The sequence below is a fragment of the Dermacentor silvarum genome, chromosome 9, assembly GCF_013339745.2.
Source record: "Dermacentor silvarum isolate Dsil-2018 chromosome 9, BIME_Dsil_1.4, whole genome shotgun sequence".
Classification (NCBI taxonomy): domain Eukaryota; kingdom Metazoa; phylum Arthropoda; class Arachnida; order Ixodida; family Ixodidae; genus Dermacentor; species Dermacentor silvarum.
In genome coordinates, this window is record NC_051162.1 from 121,142,709 (window position 1) to 121,166,998 (window position 24,290).

General features: G+C 46.5%; 1 protein-coding gene across 2 annotated transcripts; it reads right to left on the minus strand.

Moving 5' to 3' along the window:
* Positions 1-492: 492 nt before the first annotated feature.
* LOC119464196 (retinol dehydrogenase 7) lies at positions 493-24,290 on the minus strand. 2 transcript variants are annotated; one of them, XR_007463679.1, is made up of 7 exons: positions 24,110-24,290; positions 13,063-13,301; positions 11,143-11,349; positions 5,860-6,042; positions 3,611-3,743; positions 1,980-3,001; positions 493-1,185 (listed from the first exon to the last, which is right to left on the minus strand). XR_007463679.1 is itself a non-coding variant. In XM_037725060.2 (6 exons), the coding sequence occupies exons 2-6, from the start codon at positions 13,265-13,267 to the stop codon at positions 2,671-2,673; spliced, it is 1,059 nt and encodes a 352-aa protein (XP_037580988.1). In that variant the 5' UTR covers positions 13,268-13,326; positions 24,114-24,290; the 3' UTR covers positions 1,640-2,670. The 2 variants fall into 2 exon arrangements, 1 of the variants encoding a protein (XP_037580988.1); XM_037725060.2 differs by lacking the exon at positions 493-1,185 and having other exon boundaries at positions 1,640-3,001; positions 13,063-13,326; positions 24,114-24,290.

Here is a 24,290-nt window from a genome sequence, read left to right on the forward strand (position 1 = left end):
GGAGAGTTGGGAGAGGGGAACTTTCCTTCCGCGGGCGGCGCGCGGGAATCGCAAGCGCTATCAGCGCCACCGGGTGGGTCACGTGAGATCCCGCTGATATCGCCCGGGTCTCTTTGGTCTCCAGCAAGCGGCGACGGCGGAAGTCTCCGCCGTCGCTCCCGTATTCCCGCACGTGGTTAGTCAACCGCGTTCTTGCCGCGGCAAACGCCGCGGCCCCCCCGTATTCCCCAGTTGGTAAGTCGGAAGCCCTTCTTTACCTAGTGTATTATTCTCTTCGAGGGAACCCTCAGTGATGTCAACTATAGCTAGCTGGCCAGCTCGAAGTGCTAGTTGCAGTCGTAATAAATGCTTTCCGAGTGTACACGTGGTTGTCGTCTATTGTTTCCTCGAGCTTGTACCGGACCGCGGTTGATGCGCAGGCATGCGCCAACCGCGGGGTTCGGTGTGTCGAGGCAGAGGGCCGTTGGCATCCCCCCATATCCCGACAGTGTCCAGGCGTGAGAAATGTCATTGGAGATAGTGGTGAAAGGAAGGTATGGAGGCGAACCGAGAGTGAGGCCGGTTAGCTAACCTACCATGAGGGAGGAGGACATGGGAGTAAAAAGATGGAGTTGTTGCTGCCGCATGCAGCGTGGACTAGATACACTTAACGCAGCTTCAAAAATCAGCGCTGCATTGTCATCTGATTGCCACAACTATGTTTTTGCTACTGACTCTACTACATTCTTCAAATAAAAATTATCTGGTTTCCTTCATAAGTAAAAGGTTAGTCTAGGCTGCCTTCCCTGTATAAACTGATTTTCGCATTGGAATGCTGCAATGACACATCCTACAGCTAATACACAATCGTGCAGTCTTATAAACTAGTTTGAGATAAAATTCAAACCATCCCACGAGAAGCCATTGCAACAATTATGCGAAAAATGTTTGAAACGGGGACCATAGTATTCCGTTGAACAACATCTGTCACAGAACAATATTGGTTGCATATGTGACACTTAAAGAAATTATTAGCATAAATTTAATGTAGTGTTACGGTGGTCAAGGCACCCAAAAATATTTAACCAGTGTTAATCACGAAAAAGCGCCTGGTGTCTTCTGCATTCACAAGACACTGGAACAGTTGATGCAGTCAATGAAACCAAACTTCGTATTGTGTGTTTTCTAGACATACTCCCGTGCTTACTTTTATTGCGATAGCAATTATATGGACACTTCAACCGGATTTCTGCCGTCGGCGTCTCCGTGAGGTTCCCGATAGATAAAATCTTCGCCGCGCGCCGTATGCCCGAGCGGAAGCGTGCGGGGACGCGCGCTATCACGGAGAGCGAACGCACTCAATCTCCCACGCGCAAGCAAGGAAGCCGGAAGCCAGCGCCGGAGGGAGCGGGGGAGGGGGGAGGGGGGCGCACTTTTGCTCTGCCAACAACCGCGCTCCTCGCTCGCCCGCACCGTCTCTTATCTCCACATGGCTCTGACCTTTATGCGCCGTGCATTCGCCGCTCAGTTTCCGTTGAAGCGATAGACCGCACGTACCTTGGCCCACTGCGGCGTATGCGCTCGCTGCCAGCGTTTTCACAGTCGTTGTCTGCAGTCATTCAGTGTGATCTATTCATGTTTGTTTGTGCGCGCTCACACCTCGCTTGTTCATTCAGTTAGTAATAGTCGGACCACATTTTCCAACGCACGCTACACATGCAATGCTGCCCGGATCGGCAGTGCAGCGCTACAGGTGTGTCCCTTCGCACGTGCTGCCCACGGGAAGCGCTTCTCATCAACACCACCGTTTCACACGCGCCTTCTCATGGTCATCGAGTCTCTCTTCATGTCGGTCTACTTACGCCGCAGCACACCTGCTTACTTAATCAGCTCATGTTTACTACAATTCATATTGCTACCAAAGCCGCTCACCTTACTTCGTCTGACATTGCTGTGTTGCTATCGCATTCATTGCTTCGCCCTTAGGGCGAAACTGTGACATTTTCTATTGACGCAGCGTCCCCGTTTCTAAGTTTTCGCTTAACTCTCAGCGCAAAATTCAACAGCGTTCGAGCGTCAATCAGAAATATACCATAAGGGGCTCTCATGGAGTGCTCAACGAATAAAACGCGATACTCGAAGCGCATGACTGCGGCGCTTTTTGCGCCACCAGTGAGTCCTGGGCGATCGCTCGAGGGGCCAAATGCCGTCACCGCGCGTCACAAAAGGGAGCGCTTTCACCCTACACCACAATGCTCGGTGTCCCCAGCGCCTACCGAGTATCGAATTTAATAGCTGAACACTGTACATTCTCCTGCATGGAAACTTCAAATTCCTTTCAACAGAGGAGATAAAACATGACACATTGGGAAATTTCAAATTCAACTGCAACACCTTTAGTTCGTTGGTGCGGAATACGTTTTCGCGCATGTGTTCGTCGAACCCGCATATGCGACGAATTGGCACGTGATGTCAACGAAGTTGTGTTGTGAACTGTTGTAACGATGAAGCCGGAATGGAAGCTTGTGCGCTTGTGCGAAAGAGCATCCAGCACTTCCTTGTAGCGAGTCAGTCAGCACGAACCTGCTCACTCATTTCACTGCGACTGCACAAGCGAAGGACTTGCCGACACAAGTTCCACCAAGAAGCACCCTTTGATATCTGGTAACGCAGCCGCGAATGTTTACACGCTCACTTCTTCCACAACGCCATCCTTCTCGACCAGAGTAAAATAAAGTCCACCGCCTCGGCCGGTAGCATCCTCAGGCAGGTAACCCAAGCGTAGTCAAAGAAGGCCATCGTCCGATATCGCGTTTTCGGGTGCTTCTCCCTGACAGCCAGGATCATTTGGTCGACCAGATCTTCGATGTTGTCCTTCATCCTCCAATCATAGAGTGCCTTCATTGAGCGGGTCCAGTCATGTAGTTCTTGCGCGTTGTAGCCAGCCGTTACTTCGGCAGGCTGGCACTTGAATTCCTTTTCGACGGCATCGAGGGAGCCTACGGCGTCGGTAACCTTGGACCTGCGATAGACAAGGGAAATATACTCTGTTCGGTCACTGGAGGAAAATATTTTCAGGATATTCTAGCTCAAGGTATTTGTGTCTTCTTTCTTTTAAACCAGATGGAGTTCCAGGTGCAGCGTATCAGTTCGTTTTTCCTTTTTTGATCGCATGGGCGTAATAAAACTCCAAAATGTGACTTTTTATGAACGAAAGCACGTTTTCTTTTGTGTATTTGGCCTGCGTTCTGCACGCCTCAGGTACACTTATAACTCACAAGCTGTCTAGAATATATATAGTCATAGTCACTGACTGTGACTTGCAGTTCGATATCACTTGATGGTGTCCACATCGAATACCCAGTGGTGTCGCCCTCTGAATAAACAGATGTAGATCTTGAAGGCCAAGCTTTTGCTTGTTGCATGTGGTGAAACCGGGTGCGGGGACCACAAACACGTCATAGATGCCGGGTTTTCGACACCACCTATTGTAGCAGCTTTAACGCAAGCAGCTCCAGATTGACTGCTAAATTTAGTATTTCGAGTACTTTCAGTACACCTGAGCTGGCCCGTTATTCGAGAAGGTGATGCCCAGAATAGATTTGACTATCATACTGAGCTCACTGCTTACCTGTAGGTCAGTGGTTCAACTGCCACAATGTCGACTCCCTTGCCATGGCACTCTCTCCTCAAACCATCGACCAGAGACAGCACCGCGTGCTTCGTCATGGCGTAAGGCGTTGTGAATGGCAGCGTGAAATAAGCTGCGAATGGAAAAGGAATGAATAATTTATTATGTGTTGTTGTGTCTCTGTTTGTCTAATTATTTTTGCGAGCTACTGTAACCAACTTCCAAATTCGAGATGATGCATACATTAGCAGAGGTAAGTGTCGAATTGACTGTGGCTTGTCTTTGGTCACGCGCGTGTACACCTTAAAAGTGGGAGATGCATGGCGGAAAGAATGCGCAGTGACTTCATACACGATTCTGCCACCGCCACAACGTCGCAGAAAAGCGGAGAAATTTCACGTAGAAACATCCTAAGACTAAAACTTTTACCACAGTAACAAGATCGTGCGCAGTAACAAGGTCGCGTGAGTCGCGAAGTTCCGAATGTCAAAACCATGGATATCACTGTTTAGCAGTTAAACGAACTAAACGATGTGTGCAATAAGTAAGAAAATGCCGTTTGATATACCAAACCAGTTATTTATTCTTCGATTACACAATGAATGGCATCCCCAGAATATATTTTCAGCTGGCCACTTTGTGTGGCACAATCATTATTCCTAAACCAAAAGAACGGTTTTGCGGAACTATTGCGCATACGAGGCATTCACGCTGAACGTGCAGCTTGTCTGCATGGAGACGACAAATTCTTTCTCACACTCTTCGAACTGACCCCATACCAGAAATGCGATGGTCCCTGATTAAGGCAATTTTTTTGGTAACTGCCAATATAGAATATTATGAAGTGAAGTATTGTTTACCTTCTCTTAGGAAGGCTTAGGAGTGAGGATCAACGGCGAATATCTCAGCAACCTTCGGTTGCAGATGACATTGTCCTATTCAGCAACAATGTGGACGACTTAAACAAATGATTCAGGACCTTAACCGAGAAAGTGTAAGAGTGGGGTTGAATATTAATACGCAGAAGACAAAGATAATGTTCAATAGCCTGGCAAGGGAACAAGAATTCAGGATTGCCATTCAGCTTGTAGAGTCTGTAAAGGAGTACGTTTATCTAGGTCAGTTACTCACAGGGGACCCTGGTCACGAGAAACAAATTACAGAAGAATAAAATTGGCTTGGAGTGCATACGGGAGGAATTACCAAATCCTGACTGGGAGCTTGCCACCGTCGTTGAAAAGAAAAGAAGTGTACAATCATTGTATTCTACCGGTGCTAACATATGGGGCAGAAACTTGGAAGTTCACAAAGGGGCTCGAGAACAAGTTAAGGACCGTACAAAGAGCGATGAAACAAAAAATGTTAGGCCTGACGTTAAGAGACATAAGTTAGAGTGGGTATAAAAAATTAAATAAAAATAACATGGCTCAGACAACGGGCTCAACGTTAGCAGACAGGAAGAGAGAGGTGTGGATCAGAGAGCAAACGGCTATAGCCGATATTCTAGTTGACATTACAGAAAAAAGTCACAGGCCTGCGCGGCACACGCAGCACAGTCACAGTAAGCTGGTGGATACCGGAAGGGTATCCTAGCGGTATCTAGAACAATTGTTCTAGATACCGCTAGAACAATTGAATTAGCGTTGTCTTTTTACAACCATAATTAAAAATCAGCTGATCACATTGTAGCGTGCTCTTTACAGAGGCATTCAATGTCATTACACAAACTGAAAAAAACTTATAAAAGGAACATGAATTGTTCTATGCCCCGTATACAGCTCTTCAAGAAAAGAAGATAAGGCAATACTGCGAAGAGCATCTACATGGGTGCCTAAATCAGTCAAACATTATAAAAGACATATCTCGTTCTTTAAATAAATATGCCGTTTTGGTAAATAAAAATTTAACTACTCCAGTAAACAATTTAATTATATTTCAGCTTTCCTGTATATGTTCACGGTAAATTCATTTTCATTGTTAACAATTCAATATATATGTTTGGTGTTCAGTTACAAAGTTGTTAACATTTTGCTTTAATTTTTCTAATCTTCTGTATTTTCGTCAGGTACTATTTTGAAATCATTATACCGCACGAAATAAAATTACGTCTTCGACAGTCTCTCCCGTTTTTCCTTCTTTTTTTAAAATTGCAGTAAACTTCATTCATTACACTTCAGAAGTAACCTTCTATAATGTTAGATCAGAGAGAGTAATTTACCGTCGCTTTTTCTTATTACCACAACACTCACAAAGATTGCTGGTGACGATGACTACTCGTCCCTGGCTCTCCTTCAGCATCGGCATAAACTTCTTGACCACACGCACCACGCCGAACACGTTGACGTCAAAGATGCGAGTGATGCTAGCCATGGTCAACCATTCGATGAGGCCGCTGTTCATTATGGCCGCGTTGCACACCACAGCCCAGAGCTCTGCGAGTGACAAAATGCGTTCGCCGACGTTGGTAAAAAAAGGTTTTCAAGATGAATGTTTCCGTACTTAATTCAGTTGTAGTCATGCATGCATGTTTCTTGCTCTAAACAGGCACTGTACCAACGCTTCCCAGAGAGTAACATTGATGAGCTAGAAACATTCATGTTATCTACGGAGCAGTCGACACGTTGGCGCCACTTACGCCATTTTGTATTCCTATTCACAGCGTCCACTATGGTGCTGGCTGGAAATCACCGGAGCTAGACAAGGCGCACCTTTACACCGTGCTGGCTATGCAACAATATGGCGACCTGGATGACGTCAGTGCATACTTCCTATAGCAGTTATAGAACACAGGCAACACGTCGCCTTTCTAATAACTTGCTTTGAACAAATCTCGGACGACTTCCTTGGCATGTAAAACTGCGTCAAGTGCGCATTTGATACTAAACCGCAACTGGTTTAGCTGCCCGCTGCGCGGTCTGTTGCAAGAACTCACGGGCCTAAACGGCTCTCGGCCACACTGGATTTTAAGCATGCTGACGCAGCCATCCTCCCTGGCACTCGTCCATTTCATACCTGCCGAGGCGCGTAGTACATGCGGGGAGCTTGAGTGACGTCAACTTGTCGAATTGGCGGCCGTCTCGTGCAGGCGCTCGCGACTGAGTCGTCGGTCGCGCGCGAGGGCAAGTGGGGCAAGTGATGGCACCCTTGGGTCGGCCAAGGGTGCCATTATACGGACACCGTCAACTCTCGCCACACTGCCAACATTCGCCATTTTGTCGTCCCCGATTGGCTCACAGTGCGAGTACGCCGTCCCTGATTGGCTCAAAATGCCAACAAGAGGGATTCATGTACGCGCATCCGACAGTGTTCAGGATGTGGCAGCCCGATTTACGGCAGCTGTAGCACCGCCGAAAGACGCTAAAGCCGTGACAGCTTTTCTCGAGGAACTTTTGTGATCGAGGCACGACTTCTCTAATTGAAACGTGACAGTTCGATTAAGTATGATGCAAGTGCTTAAGTATTGATATCAAAAGCTCTAATAAAGTCCGACCGGGAATCGCGAAGATTTTTTTGTCGTTCTGGTCTACTTAGTGCACACAGTGACTTCAAAGCTGTCCCAAACACAGTATACAATACAGGGTTCTCCTAATGCAAATTCGCATTACATCCTCATCATCATCAAGGAAAGGGAAGCGCGTTCGAGGATAGGCAGGTTAGGTTGGTTGATGAAATTAGGAAATTTCCGGAGGCAAATTGCAATCAGCTAGTTCAAGACAAGGGTAATTGGAGATCGCTGGGAGACGCCTACGTCCTGCGGTGGACATAAAAATGGGCTGATTATGATTATATTGAAACCCACATCCTTTTCGTGGTTTTGAATTGTTCATGTCACTGTTGTCGCGTATACTGTTAAATTTATCCATCACAGGAACATAAACAACTATATAGCGGAGCTACGCCATATATATATATATATATATATATATATATATATATATATATATATATATATATATATATAACGCTCTGCGCACATTCGAGAGAGCAGGGCACAAGCTTGCTGACATCGACGATGCTGGAAACTTGCCTGCTGTGCCCTTATCTCTGATTTTGTAAAGAACCTCTAAATAGCTTCAATTGACTTTATTCCTCCTTCTACAACATTATAAAGTGTACTCACTTATATTTTCCTTGCGCATTCATTGTATGTGAAAAGGGGCAGCCATCGACAATCCCGAAATCGTTATCTCGAAAATCACTTTTTTTTTCAATATGCTTTGCCTTCCTTCGTTCTGTTTGTCTTTCACTGGAGATATGTTTTATGACACTACTTCAACAGGCACTTGCGTTATTTCAGTGTCTCCTTCATAGTTACAGTGCCATTAAAAGAATAGATTATGGGGTTTTACGTGCCAAAACCACCATCTGATTATAAGGCTCGCGGACTCCGGATTAATTTGAACCGCCCGGGGTTCTTTAACGTGCACCTAAACACGGGTGTTTTCTGCATTTCGCCCGCATCGAAACGCAGCCGCCGTGGCCGGGATTCAATCCCGCGACCTCGTGCTCAGCAGCCCAACACCACAACCACTGAGCAACCACGGCGGGTAGTTGCAGTGCCATGCTGTCGCGCTGAAAATCTCCCATTGCAGCAGCGACACGCACTCGCGTTTATAGGGCGCCATCGGTAGAGCTGCAAAATGCGCCCGCGAAAGACACAGCTGCTCCCCCTCCAACAAGGAAGCGTCGGCCGCTCCACTTGAACGCGTCGTCGCCCACTTATGGCTCCTCGAACGGCAACGAAGCGTGGAGCGCGGAGCTTCCTTCATATCCTTGCGAGCGCCGTTAGGCGTGAGCCATGCTCTCCGGCAAGTGCGGAAAAGGAGACGTGAACGCAGTTTATGAATGCGGTAGACGAACGCGAACGCGACTATCACTGCAGTTACAAACTGTATTTTTGTAGTTGCTAGGTTTTTATTATTATTGCAGTTTTACAGCATTGCATTACATACGCACGAGGTGATGCGTTCACTATATTCGCCGAGACGAATATAGTGATCGTCCTGCTGTGTGCAGGCACGTGTGGTAATTCATGAGCCAATGAACTTAAGAAACGTCATCCCCAGAATTCTTGAAAAGCATAAAAAAAATCACCATCCACTGACTACCGAATAAAGTTACAAGAAAAAGGTTATACTGGTTCCTTAGAAAGAGAGCCCTTCCCAGACCAATGAAAATACTCTTCCTGGTGCCATCAGGATAGAAACAGGGGGCGACGCTTTTAATGGGACCGTCGCTCTGTATACCGTCCGTGCTGAACAAAAGGCCAGCATATCACACAGCGAGGCCTAATTAGACGGTTACATTGCGCATGGCAAATTACGGCGCTGCCATCGCGTTGACGTCGATTCTTCTCTTTATTGAAACTTTTGGCACCTCACGAAATCTCACGAATAATTCATTTGTTTCCCTTATAATATTGTCACGGGACCGTTACCCAAACGCACGCGCGAGGACACAGCGAAAGGAAGACAATGAAGGCGCGCCTCGGCCTGTGTGGGGATTTCGCCACATTGCCCGTTGTACGCGTGCATATATAGGTTCCTGTAAATAAATATTTTACCTCTCGCTTTACTTGTTACATTTTTGATGGAGATGCGGGGTAAAGTATGTCTCGATATGACAATATGACTCGAGGAGCCCGCACAAAAAGAAACTGGCCTTTCGGGAGGGCGCTGATTAATAATTGTTATTACGTATCAGCAACAGCAAAACACGGCTTTCGTTTTGATTACGACTGTAAAACTGTCGAATTTGAGCACAAAGTGCATCGAAATGGGTGACGCGGAGTACTTTATCTGGTCCTCCCGGTGCTTTAGCATCAAGCGATAGCACGTTTGTCCAATGCGAAGATGAGCAAGTAATTTTTTTTTCGGGGGGAAGGGGGGTTTAAGCATGTTGGATCATTCTATTAGCATAGGCCGCAGAGCGGAAAATAAACATGAACTAAGATGGCGCACGTCCGCCGGTTTTAGCGCAGTGGCCTGCCTGTATTACAGAATGCGAAGAAGGGGTTTTCAGCATCTGTGTGTGCTACAACCTAGCGTTTGCCGAAGGCCGGAAGATAGTGTGGCATTTTACTGGCTAGCAAATATGCGCGATATTCAGTCGATGTAAACGGGTAGCACGCCGTCGGAGCTACGGCATAAGACACTTGAGAAGAAACATTTCCCGCCTATATTACGCAAGGCTTAAGCCATCTGGAACAAACTTGTGATCTATCTAATCAACTAAACTATTATTTAACCCACCAACCAAAAAAGCATTCGCAGTTTCGCCCGACAGGCGAACCATGAATTGCGATAGTAAATTAGTAGAGAGTTACACGGAGTAAGGGCAGTAGTTTTATCGACTGCATAAACTCGCTTACTAACTGAATTAACAAACATGCGCGCACATTCAAACATGAATAGATCATACCCGATGACCGCACACAACGGCTGTCAAAACGCTGGCGTGAACAAACGCGCCACCACCAGCGAGTGAAGGTTCGTGCGGTCTATCACTTCAACGGAAACTGAGCGGCGAAAGCACAGCGCCTGCAAAGGTCTTGTTGCAGATCGTTTCAAGATACGGCGCGCACGACCGGCCACCGATCGCTCAAAGTAGGCATGTTGCTCGCAGAGCAGAAGCCCCTCTCGCGCTGCCTTCCCGCTTTCCTCCTTTCCCCTGCGAGATGCCAGTTCCCCTTGCTCCCGGTCGCAAGATAAGCCTTTGGCGCCTCAGCACAATGTCGCCCCCCCCCCTTCCCTCCCTTCCATCCCCCCACGGCCTTTCGCTCAAAGGAGGAAGGGGCTTTTGCTCTCCGCCGTGCGTTCGCTCCCCGTGAAAGCGCGCGTCCCTCGCATGCTTTCACGCGCGCATACAGCATAGAGCGCGCATCGACAATTTTGTCGGCCTTGGACTTTATACGGAACCTCACGGCGACGGCAGAAATCCGCTTAGAGTGTCCATATAATTGCTATCACAATAAAGCCAACCAAGCAACCGACGTGGCCGACCAACCAAGCCAAACCAGAAAACCTAATCAATTAACAAACAAGCCTAATTTCACCGGTTTTTTAAATATATATTTGAAGCTCTAGCTCTGCATGAAGAACTGGTAAGGACGTATTTTTGGGGCTAGTTGGTTCTTCATTATCAAGTATGTAACAGTGCCAGAATATGCACAGGACCAAACGACGAGTAACAGCGCCCTGTGTTTGTCCTGTTACTCGTAGTTTGGTCCTGTGCATACTCTGGCGCTGTTTCTTACTTGATGCATGAAGAATATTGCGTTTCCAAGTGCATTGACTTCACTGAGCTGTGCATACAATATGCACGTGTTCTTCTATGCACGTGTTCTTCTGTCCATTACTTTTCATAAAGAATTTCTTCTCGAAAGAAACCAGTTGGTGGAAGGAGTCAGACAACTTAAGTTTCGCTATAACGATTTGCAATAGCTACAAAGCTATACGGCCGTTTGGTCACCAACGTAAATGGTAATTTCCTAAGAGACTCATAATAATCAAAGAAGCCGATATCTCCCTTACTGCGTGTTCCAAGCTCTTCTGTCACCACGCGGTGAGCCCCGTCAATTTCCGCATCTTTTGTGACGTCCATCTGGAGGACCCTGACGTTAGCCTGCTTTTTGAGCGACGTCGCGCCTTCGCCGTTAGCGTCCAGGCAGCCAGCGAAGACGAGAAAGCCGTCCCTGGCCAGGGATTTAGCCAGCAGGTGTCCGAAACCCGTGTCGCAACCTGCACAGTGCAAGAAAAACAAGAGTGATAAACTGTCAGCCCTTCCACTGGGGCGGAGATGGAAGACCAGCGAAGCTGTACTATCGTGGGAATTACGTATTTCCAATTATGACTATTAAGATGCGATAGTGTAATTGGTTATTTGAACTAATTAAGAATGATAAATATATATGATCAGGTGGTTTTCATTTATTCAGTGACCACAGGGACCATGGCCTTATGGTCGCTACGGTACACCGCCATAGGGTGTACGGCAAGGTTGGCACGTTCGTCCTAAACACGTCACCAAGCCCGCGCGCGTTCGGTGCGAACTCAGGCAAAACGCCGCCGCCGTCGACAACAGTTCTGCGCGTTGTTTGTGTGACCACACACAACCGCTGTCAAAACGCTGGCGTGAGCAAGCGCGCCAGCAGCAGCGGGCGAAGGTTCATGCGGTCTATCGCTTCAACGGAAACTCAGTGGCGAAAGCACAACGCATACAAAGATAGGAGCCGGGTTGCAGATCGCTTTCAAGATACGGTGCGCGCGACCGCCTGTTGCCCGCGCAAAGTTGCTCGCCTAGCAGAAGCCGCAACCCCTCCCTCCCACGCTGCCTTCCCGCTGTCCTCCTTTCGCGTGGAAGTTTGAGTTGCCAGTTCCCCGTCGCTGGTTGCGTTGTTCCTCCGAACGAACGGCACGCGGCCGGTCCACGGCGAGTCGTAAGGGCAACTGATAAGAGCGCTAGCACGATGTCTACGAGACGGAAAGGCTAAACGCCGTTGTCGACACTTAGGGCAGAGGCGGGCGAAAGCCCAGAGAGAGTCGGTGGCACAGGCGGCAGAGGCCGGCAGGGCTGCGCGCATGCGCCGCAGTGGGAGAGCGGGCACGCACACGCACAGTCTAGGGTGCCTCGATGCCCTCCTCGCCCACCACTCCCCTTCCACTGGGAAGTCGCGTTTGCTCTCCGTCGTGCGTTCGCCCCCCGTGAAAGCGCACGTCCCTCGCCCTCGCGCGCTTTCACTCGCAGATACAGCATACGGCCAATGAGAGTTTTTTTTTTTCTATATCCGGACGCGACCATAGAAGAGTGAGCCCTTAATAGCTTCGCTGTAAAACATTGTGTCCCGCCTATCTAGTTCTCAACGCTGTGACTACACCGCGCGAATGATTTCCTTTGTTTATGGCGGAGCTCTGGCGTCATAAACGGGCACATAAGTTGGAGCGAGCATGGGAGTGAGCACATAAGTTGTAAGCCAGTAAGCGCAAAAAGATACCGAACGAAGCGATAAGAGAAAAGCAGATAGGGTACATTAGGCTGAGCCCAGTTACCTACTCTACATAGGGCAAGGGGAGAAAGAGACAAAAAGATAAAAAGGATACAACAGAATGAACACACACACACACATGCTCAAAATTTCGGGGTTAAGTCGTAAACGATTCACAGACGTGGTGATTTCACGAAATGTTGCGACACTGTAACGATGTTCTGGCCGGACTGCGTTCAAGATAGAGGAAGAAACCTTTGCTACAAAACACTTTACCGCACACAAGGCTACGTCCGGCATAATCCCCATCAATCCATCATAATCCACTGCTGTAGCCCTGTGTCATGTGAATGTCAGCTGTAGTCCAGCATTCGTGATATCGTTGCCTTGTTGCCGGCCCAATTACGTTGCTAACGTGCTTCGCCCTTCTACCAACCAACTAGCTCTTATAACGCCATTGGCTACTCACCGGTGATAAGCACTGCCTTTCCATATCCGCTCACCAGGCGGACGCAAGCGATTCCCCAGAGGAATTTTGCGAGAAAGTAACTCGCACACATCATGAGCATCAGGGAACCGACACCGTGGGCAATGCCCGGAAGCAGCGGAAGCCGTGGCCATAGGTACCATAGCACAGCAGTCAGAGCGATGAACAAAACCCAGGAGACCCTCATGGCCGTTCCCTACTAGTTGTGAGGAGGAGTCGCACTACGCCACCCAGTTTGGCAGGAGCCTGCGATTGAAAACAAGATAACGTTACGCATACGTATAGCGAAGAGCCTGAAGCAAGTAGTTCATAGCGATTCACCTGCCAGTTAGAACACAGCTAAACTGACAGAAACTTGCCGAAACTTGAAAATGAAGTCATACTTGCGCGAAACTTGTTACAGTCGTGAGTGGACAACCTACTGTGGGGTAACTTGCTGCAGCGATATCCGCGGAGCTTGTCATCAGCTGGTAATTTTATTCAACGGTAAGATGCTTCCTCTAAGCGTCTGCAGAATATTTGGGCTGAATGAGCCCACTGAGTCCGCATGGTGCAACCGAAGCATTCTTGCAACCACAATAGTGCAGAGTCTACGCTACGATGTTGACGTCTTGAGGGAATTATGTAATACAAACTTCCCGCAAACTAAAAAGCATGCACACCGAAGCGCATCGTACATGAGTGTCTCGGCCTCTCACGATGGGCTTCAAACGCGGTCACAATTGGCATGCACAGGTGCACCTGGTCATCACATATATCGCCGTTTAAAAGCTAGAAGGCCACATTCAAAACCTTTCGCGACAGCCATAGCACAATTTAGCTTGTTTTCCAGCGCAGAGGTCAAGGAAGGTGCCGTGGCTTGACGCAGTCTCAATACCAACCGAGTTCAAGTCCCCTACCAGAAGCCAAAGTTGTACCTCAAGCCGCTGTCATTATTTTTTTTTTTCAATTGACTCCTACTGTGACAGGCAGCATCTTTTCATGAACGGTTCTCCCAGCTCTGCCAGACCTACCAGAGCTGCGGTTTTTCCGTCGCACTCCCAATCTCTGTGCAGTTTAAACTTCTTTATTGCGGCCTTGCAATCGCATAATTTGTCGGTTGTCACGGTACCGTCGCCTGCGCGCGTCAGCAGCCGCCACCTCATGGATGTGCCATGCTTTGCAAATAAAAATTTAATATTGGGGTAAGACACGCCATAGCACTATACCTCAATATGAGGCACGCCGTCGTGAGGAAATCCAGATTAATCATGACCATCCTGGAGCTTTTATAACAGTAATCTGTCAATGTACTCGAGCACTTCGCACTTCGCCCCCATTTAACTGCGGCAGCCACAGCAAACCCCTGACCGTGAGCTTAGCAGCACAACTCCATAGCCACTAAGCTACCGCGGCGGATTCCCATTTCGAAGGTACCGCTACCAACTCTGTAGCTCGCCCGGCGTTATGTTTCTCAGGAGCAGCTAGTGTACGAAATTTACGCACTCATACCCAATAATTCTCTCAGGAACGGACATGACATACTATACCAGTGGCGTTCTGGTAATCGTTCTTATTTCCCTAAATGTTTCCCAATTTCTACACACTTCCATTGCTTGCACTTTGCTAGTGTCTTCACCAAAAAATTATGCTGCAAGATGCTGTAGTGCTGCATTTGTAGCGTACCGCTACGCTAAAAAAGTTTACACGCCAAGACGACGATATTATTATGAGGCACGACGTAGTTACGGAATCCGGTTTAATTTTGACCACTTCGAGTTGTTTAACGTGCACCTAACTCTGCTTTTTTCTCTCGGGCGTTCTTGCATTTAACCCCCATCAAAATGCGACCACCACGGCCGAGATCGAACAGGTGATGAGCTAACCATTACTACGCCAAATTCACTGAGTTAATAGGGTAGTTATGCTGCACACGAGTAAAATTCATTTTCCTGACCGAATTGCCGTTCATATAAACTGAAATGAGTTATTGACAAGAAGGTGGCATTAGAACACCAGTATCCTGCCCATAAACTCAATAGAAGCAGGACTTTCATGTTCCTTGTTCCATCCTATGCGTTTGAAAATTCTACCAATTTACCTGCACACGCCGACCATAACTTGGCCCGTTCCACGATGTTGTGTCGATGGGCTGCTTTGCTTCCAAAACAAGTTGTATACGGTGCCAAAAAAAATGTAGACTGCCAAAATGAGCATTCATGTTTCAACAAATGCAGCCGCTGTTGAAAACTTGTCCGTCAGTATTGATCGTCTCGGAAATCTCACGCCGGTAATATCTTCTACTTAAGTGAAAACTACTCTCAGCAATATTGCATATTCGTCACGGCATGCACTGCAGCTTGCCTGTAGGATTCCAGTGTGGCCTGTCGAGCAGTTTGCTACTTCTATTGACTACACAAGCTTGATACCGTCTGTCAAGATCGTTCGAGAAAGATGTCACCCCTACAAGTGGTATCAAACGTCCAGAAACGAACTCTTCACCGTAAAACGAAAACTATGAAATCACGCCGGCATGATCAACAATACTTTTTACAAGAAAGTGTTTTTTTTTCTTCGTTTTTTTTTTTTGTAGCACCTCACAGATTACGAATTGATGTTGTTTTTCTGCTGTGTGCGGCTCAAGAAAAATATGGATTGTTATCAACTGGCCTCTGAGAATATTACATCTAATAATATTACATGCAATCCTGTAGGCGAGGTTCCAGAGTAAAGCTATCATCCATTGCTCAGCTTACATGACGCTTTGTACCCTTCAGAAAAACAAGCAAGACTTTCTCACAAGTTACTGCATGCAGCCAGTACCAAACTTAGCAAAATAAGACAATCAGCGATTGCTAAGCGGCTTTACGTTGCTACTACGCACATGCGCACCTTTGTTCAGATGCGCATGCACGTACTATCGACCAAAAAGTTTACGGACCACGAGATCTCAGAAAACGCTAAATATCCGAGCAGCCTTTAAAAGTAGCCAGTAAAACCGTACATCACAACGTTGCTCGGATATGCCAGTAGAAGCTGGAAATGGGAATACCAGGCTGCGTTTTGAGGATGCGGAGATATTCAGCTTTTTGTCAGATCCCTTGGTCCCTAAACTTGTTTGGTCGATAGTACACTGCCATATGTTGCCAACAGGTAAACCTAGCAATTATGACAATAACGACCTCAACAAATATATGAAGGTGCTACCCGTGATGGCAATGGCATTCTCGAAGCAGCTAAGGGCAGTATCGGCAAGCACATAAGACCTTTCAGCACATTTTTTTTTTCAAGTTATAGGAATATAGCTGCATACTTAACAATCAAGCAGTCGTGTCCTAACGCTGCTGCACCATTCGCTCGCAAGCGCATTCAAAAAAAGCAGGGTGGCCAGCATCGACACACAATGACAGCACTACATCGTACATCTGCGCAAGAGGCATACCTTTCAGATATCGTCCGCTTCAACGCTGGCTACCAACTAAACGCGTCTGACGAAACCTTTTCCTCAAACGGTGGCGGTCCGATGCATTCAAATTGCACAAGAGCGGAGAGACGACGACAATGGTTGCAGCGCCTTCCAACGACTCGCCGCACACACACACACACACCCACTAACGCCGCATGAAACGCAATCGCGCGATTGGCAGTGATTTCTCCGCGATCGCTACCTTGCGTAACCGTCTCCTCGGCTGTATGAAGCCTGCTAATGCACGGATTCTTGTTTCTGCTCTCTCTCTCTCTCTCTCTCTCTCTCTCTCTCTTGGCGACCGGTTGTTGCTAACACGAACGAGCTGAGTCTCTACCGTTCGTGTGTTACTCATTGGTCACGTGTCACTCGAGCATAAAGAAGCCGAATACGCGCACCCTAAGTACATTGCTTGGCCGACGCCGAAGCATGCGCTTGACCTAACGGACAACTCTCCCTCCACCAAACGAAGCTTGACAAGCAGACGACTTTCTCGGTCCTATTATGGTCTACGTTATTTGCCGGTACCCTCTTCCAACCCCACTTCCTTCTAGCCTGAATACTCAGCTTTATGGCACCCGTGTGTGTGTACGTGTGTTTGTGTTCCTTCTTTCTCGTTCTCTCTCTTCGGTGCAGCTCAGATCTCAAATGAACTTGTGAACTTCCCTCCGATAAATAGATTGCTGAAAAAGCGAGGGTGAGTCACACGGACAAATAAATATCATTCATGCTGATTTCAGCGTGTGCTATGTCGTAGGGAAGCGGTCAAGCAGACATGAAAAAAAACGAATATATATATATATATATATATATATATATATATATATATATATATATATATAAACAAAACTTAAAGGTAACAAGGAAAGAAAACAAGAATAATGTGTGAAACGAACCTCCTTGACACTGCCCAGAGGAAAGTTTTGTGTATACGAGTGTGTGTATGTGAGCGATTCTTGCGTGTTCATGGGTTCTTAGGCTTCAGGTATGTGATTCTCAAGGTAATTATCGCTGACTACCCGCAGACTTCGTCGGCTGAAGTGAGAGATGAGAGATTAGTGAAAGACGCTCTCCCACCTGAGTAGTGCCTTATAGCTAATGCTGGAGCAGCAATAAACGAGAAAGAAACAGTACAGCAAGCTTCAGAAAACAAAAATTTAAACACTAAACGAGCCTCAAGCTTGATGGAATCACGACTGAGAACAGGTTTGGAGACGAACGAGCTTGCTCCGTTGTAAATATCGGTGGGAAAGTATAACGGCCGCATGTGGAGAGTTCTGCCATGCCCCGGTCGTCACCGTTTTGACCTTCCAGGCACAACGGCCCCAAAGCAGAATATCTATATGCTTACTGTGAATCTCTCTCGCCGATAAGCACGTGGTGCTGTGTTCTTTTTTTTTTTTTTTGGCGCGAAATCTGATGACTCCATCTTAGGGTTATTTCTGTCTTGCTTTCTTTCTCCTTGACTTGTTTTGAAGATTGCGCTGCGGCACCGTATACATGCCTGATCACAGCGTAAGCTTTGTACATTAGAGCGTACAAACGCAGAAAACAAAACAAGAAACACAGGGACAAATGGTAACGCAGAGTGTTGTGGATGAGAGCGCGTAGCAGGGGCTTTGCTACGTGAGTACAAGTATGTATATTAAAGGCTGGAACCATTTGAGGAGCAAATTTTTTTGGTAAGTCGGGTGCAATATGCGCTTTTAGCCAAGACCTGTCATACCAGCCAACAGAGTAGATCAGTACAGATTTAAAATGATATTCAGTGTCGACAGTATATTATATATATATATATATATATATCTTTTGCTTAATTCTGGCGAATGTAGACCAGCAGGAAATGCAAGAAACATAGCTATCATTTACCAGTCCAGTGTGTGTCTAATCGGGGACACTGATCGTAGTTTAAGCCACAAATTGCAATAAAATTTAATTTTGATATTTACAGCATCAATTTTGACTTTACCTGATTGGAAGTGTTTCTTGAAAAAAAAGCACGATGTGCTCACCGCAAAGGTGAGCACATCGCTTTTGCTGCGATGACCCTGCTTTTGCTGCTGACGCATGCTGAAGTCCCAAGTGAATAATCCCTTGTAGATGAAGCGACAAGCCACAACAGTCTTGGTACTAGAGCGTAGTGTTTCGCGTAGAAGTATTGTGGGCTTTCTTTTTGTCCCAGCTGTCTGTCGTCCAAGGAAAGTCACATTAAATGCAGCATTTGCGCCGTAAATCTTTCACTGCCAGCAGGTCCAAATGCACGTACAGAAAGTAGCGCTTAAGGCTTCTAACGTTTATAACGATGAAATAAAATGTCGACTGCCGGAAATTGGTAGCTGCGGAGCGCGCACTGGGCTCGAAGGGAAGGAGCGACGCGGCAGGCTCTACAGAACTCAAAAACAGACTGTTTTTTATCACTTTTTTTTTACAGTAAGCTCCGATGCAGGCCCGCGTAAGACAACACCGGCGTGTTACTTGAGAGTCTATACCCCACTGGTAGTTCAAAGACAGCACTTCACGTGGACTTCACGCTCTCGGCAGTGAACACTGGATTAGCTATTCTTGCCTACAGACAGTGTGTAGAAATTGTATAGCCAAGAGAAACGAGTCCGCGAAAAAGCGATGTACTCTACGAAAAGTCTACACTGTCTTATATATTTACGCGCAGTCAAGGACGGCAGAAAACTAGGTGGGGTGATGAAGTTAGGAAATTTGCAGCCGCAAGTTGGAATCGGCTAGCGCAAGACAGGTGTAATTGGAGATCGCAAGGAGGGGCCTTCGTTCTGCAGTGAACCTAAATACAGACTGATGATGATGATTATGTTTACGCGTTCATTCAGTGCATTTTCTGTGCGTTGCGCCCCGCAGGTGTTTCGGAGAGAGTAGACGAAGACTAAGAAGACCTTCCTCTCAGTCGGAGCTTCTCTCCTGCCTGCTCAGTTATTGCTGTCTGCCCAGTGGCTGCCATGACAACATATAGCCTTTAGTCTTATATGTCTGTTCTATAGTGTTACATATATGTAACCTACTATAGTCAGTTTATAGCCTTATAAGTTGAACTTTTTCAGGTAATACAACCCTGGCCGGCGTGCCTGCTAGCTTCATTTTGCTTATGTGCACCGGTACGCATTTAGCACGGCTGTAGAGATCATCTGGCGTAAAAAAAGAACACGCATACAGGCGGCATGAGTGAAACAAAAGTTATGAAGTCACATATACTTTCTGTTTTTAACTTCAGTAGTAAAATATACATATACATATACTTTAACTTAAGTAGTAAAATGCCAACGAATCCTAATCTACAAACTGTTGCACAGAGCAAGGCACAACCATGGTATCAAAGAAACACACATCCCAATCTCAGCTTTGTCTACTCAGACCATCCTCCAAACCGTGTTTAGCGTGTAGGACTAGGAGGGGAAAAAAACGTTCGTTGACTGAAATCCACTAACGACCGCAAAAGAAAGTTTAATAGCACGGCGAAATGATTACCGAAGAGAGAAGCAACACAAAAGTGCGTTACAAGTAATAGTCTGATACTACCTACCCCAATTCCGAAACAACACTAGGAAGAGTTTAACTAGTAAGAAAATAGTATTGCCATAGCTTTCACCACGAAGCTTAGAGTAGTCGTCCTACAGACGTCAAAACGAGGACCTCCGATGAATGACACAGCACGATTTTTGCGGATGACTTCCGTTCCGCAGCAAGAACGTGTTTTGTAAGTTTAATGCTACATTGGACGGCACGAGAATGCGAGAGAGCGTTCGAGCCTAAGTGCAACAGTATGAGCCACCCCTGCAAGTTTCATTCGTTCCCGTTGAATCAGACGAGGAAGAACTAACACATACCGCTACCAGACGTCCCTGAGTCAGCAATGGTAAAAGAGACCGAGAAAAATAGTGGACTGGAATGGGGGCTGAATGACTCACGGTGATTGATCGGTATTCTATATTTGTTTCTTATCATTAGACGACAACGTGCCGTGCCTATCGGGACACTGCAAGGTTGGAGTGAGAGGGAGTAAATGATTTTGGAAAGGAAGGACACTCCATACTGGAATAATTGAACAAATGAGCAAAGAGAACGAAAAAAGCCAACTATAACCAGATGCTTTAGTTAGCCGCCGTTTCACATTTTGGTATTAAAGCTTGTGAAACGCAAATATTCGTTCCTCGGGCAACTGTATAACCTAATACTGTATAATTTTGCGTTGCATTCGAGGTAAAAAAAATTTTACTTCTGACGAATCTTGGTAATATAACATTGCTCTAGGGCCTTAATATATTGCCCAATGTTCCGAACTTTTCCTAACTTCTAAAGAAACATCAACCTCGATTTCTTGCGACTTCGTGATTCCGCACTGAGAACCAGTATCGCCATTATGCAAGCCGCGTACAATAAAGTGTCGAACTTGGGCCACTATGTTTTTGATGCACTGCGCAAACTGCGATAGAAAGAGAATAGAGATGTGACATAAAACAGTTACAATTTTTAATTAGTTTACAGGCTGGGTGAAATGTTTACATTGGTTACGCGAATTTTTCTACCAAAGAATGAACAAAGAGAAAGGCACGCCCTTGGTGTAGGCCTTGAAGTTGTATACATCATGCGTCCGTGGATGCTGACCCGAAGAAAATGCCGCGTCGTCTTTCATAAGACTTCGATAATGACCGCTTTCTCTGAAATACTTGTGGCCTTTTGCTTCTTCTATATTTGCAGCCACAGTCGAGTTGATTGCGATCGAAGAGTGCTTTGAAGGATCCGTCAGAACCAACAACAGCGTCGAAGGGGAAGCGAAGGCAAATACACGGAAGTTCTTTTGTAATCATCGAGTGGCCGGACCGCGACTTCACATCGAGCCCACAGAGAGCGCGTGCTTCGCGTCATAACTGTTCTGGATTTTTTTTTTTTACGTCGTCGCTCACAATGTTGCCCTGCGTTATGCATACTAATCACCATTCGGTTTAGCTATTCCATGCAGAATGATTCGTAGAATAGTTGCGAATAATGATGGTGGACGCCAGTGCAAAACAGGAACCCACATGGCGAGGAACGAGCATCATTAAGACAAAAATACGCACTCGCCAAATACACCTTTATACCTGTAGTACTGAGTAAGCGTAATCTTGCTCGTGTTTTCGCATGCTATGAGTATGCCTGAGGCGTTGTCACGCCTATTGAACGTGAACTTCCTTAGCGTGAATTCTGCTGCGTGTAACGTCTGCAAAGCGTCATGTTGAAGTTAACTTTTAGAGTCTTAGTTTGCGAGTGACCCTCCACCGGTCTCACGCATAACGCCTGCCAAGTGTGAGGCCCAGTTGCGATGACTCGCTTGCAAAACTGCCGTTCACGCCGGCATTGTGGTAGCCGCGTTACTCGCTTATTTGCTGAGAGGGGGAAAAAAAAGCTTCAAAGGAAAGCCGACTTTCCCTGTAGACACACCAATGGTCTGCTGGTTTCACAGCTTCAAGTTATAAAGGTACTTTACAACTTGAAACCGTGGCAACTGCAGATAAATGGTATAAGTTTGCATAAAATTGGCCTTCCGCCGATGCGTTATTGAGGCAAATAAGCGAACAATCTGACTATACTATAACCCAGTGTAGAAATCAAGTCACATCTTGCAAGTGCGTGTGCAACAAGGTGTAGCCCACCTACCTACACATATCCCGTGTAAGTAGGTATAGGTAGCGTTACATGGGAGCTAAGTGGAGAGGTCGGAAGCAATACGCCTCCGGCTATTCACATAGTGGCTGTGGCACTGCGACCTGCTCCACATTAATTGGAGCCTGAAATCCTATAACCGCCGACGGTGATCATCTATATAATATTATACGAAAGGGGCGAATATGTGGATGCATAAAACATTCTAAGCGAAAGCAAAGTGTTTATTGTGACAGTTCTATATCACAAATGCATCCCTCTGCGAATGCAAAATGCGGTAAATTTTGCTTCTATGTCACATGTAACCTACACGTAAATTATCGAATTCGATCATTTCGGTTCGCGACGAAGCGCACGGCACAGTGAGCATACGTAAATGTCAGTAAGAATGCGTTGTCTTCAATTTACGCCTGTGGTGTGGATTGTATGCGAAGTAACTCGAACGCCTCGATAGGATAGGGAAACAGCCCAAAAAAACACGACAAGAAGACAAGAAGGGAGACACACACCAGCGCTGGTGTGTCTGTCCCTTCTTGTCTTCTTGTCATGTTTTTTTTTTTTTTTTTTTTTTTTTGCGCTGTTTCTCTTCGAGTATGTACCGACTAGCCCAAGCCTCTACGGCCTCGATAGGCATTATTCGGCAGCGATTACTAATGCTGAGCCCCGGTTGATGCAATGCATCACATTTTATATATATGTATATAATGCTCGGATATGGCCCTCGAGAGACTGTGTCCTATCGTAACATTCTTTTGGTGTTGCTTCACGCGACGTTTAAAATTCCAAGACTCGTTCATTTAGTCAATGCAGAGTTCCTTGCATTACAACTTTCCATGTGCACTTTGCCACCAGTACAAAACCGCATTGTATTACCCGCAAAATATATTGTGCTGTAACGTTACTCTCCCTAGTTCACAACATCATTCTAACAGGTTACATTAACGGCAGCATCACAAAATAAGAATACTTTATTCCATGATATAAATTGAACATCGGAGAGCAAAAACAACCGAGACAGACACAAAGGAAAGGCAAGGAGGTTAACCAGCAAACGTCTGGCTTGCTACCCTGCACGGTGGAAAGGGAAAAATTGCGGCAGATACAACGCACCTTGTTGGAACCTACATACAGGGAAGCTTTGTTTAAATGCATAAACAGTGCGGAAACCTGTGTTAGTTTCTGTGTTATTGCAATGTAACTGCAAGTTCATGCCGAAATTGCAATATGCCCAATAATACAGTGGGCCAAGCAATTGAAAATGTTCGCTATGGGTCCTAGGACATCAACAAAGCGTGGGCGTTAACACTCAGGATTAACACTCGAGGAAATGCTTATGAGACGCGCTATGAAAGCACGAGTGAGGAATAAACCAGCACCCAAAAGCAGCAGGTTAAGCGAAGCCTGCTGCAAGAAATGAAATACAGAAGACAACGAATGAGGAATCGAAAGCGCGCAGCTCTCGCAATCATAGCGTCAGTAATGCTCTGCAAAAGTCCGTTGCAAGTTACACACTGCGACACACTGCGTCTCACACTGGACGTAACTGGGCGCTAGCTATCACTGCTTCAATTTTTTATGAAGTTTATGACATCTACCAAGGCTCGCAGGACTTCAACGTAAAAGTACCACGGAATTTCCATGTTTTCAGCCCAGAACTATACCAACGCAGAATGACATAACGTGAGAACTTTCCCTCTAAACACTGTCCAACTCAATTGGTCTAAAGGTTCTGCAAAGCTCTTTGCACAGAAGTAAAAACTAATAGGTCACACACGTGGCTGCGGGTGTCTAAGGCAACCCTGATTTTCAGACCTTCTGAAATAACAATGGAATAATAACTAGATTCAATCAGTCGGCTTCGTTGGAGATTAGACGAGGTAAACGACATTTTCCTAATACAGGGCGCGCATTTGTCACTTACCTGGACCCCCCTTGTTGAGTTGAACCAAAAGGACTGCGCAGACTACAGGCGAAGAGGATTACCGAATAGGTTTTCACGCTGAGAGCGAGTATCCACGTGGCCGTGCTGCCGTGCCTTCGATCGTGCTAGGCCGCCTTCAACAGACGGAGAGACTCTCCAAAGAGTAAAACGTAGTCG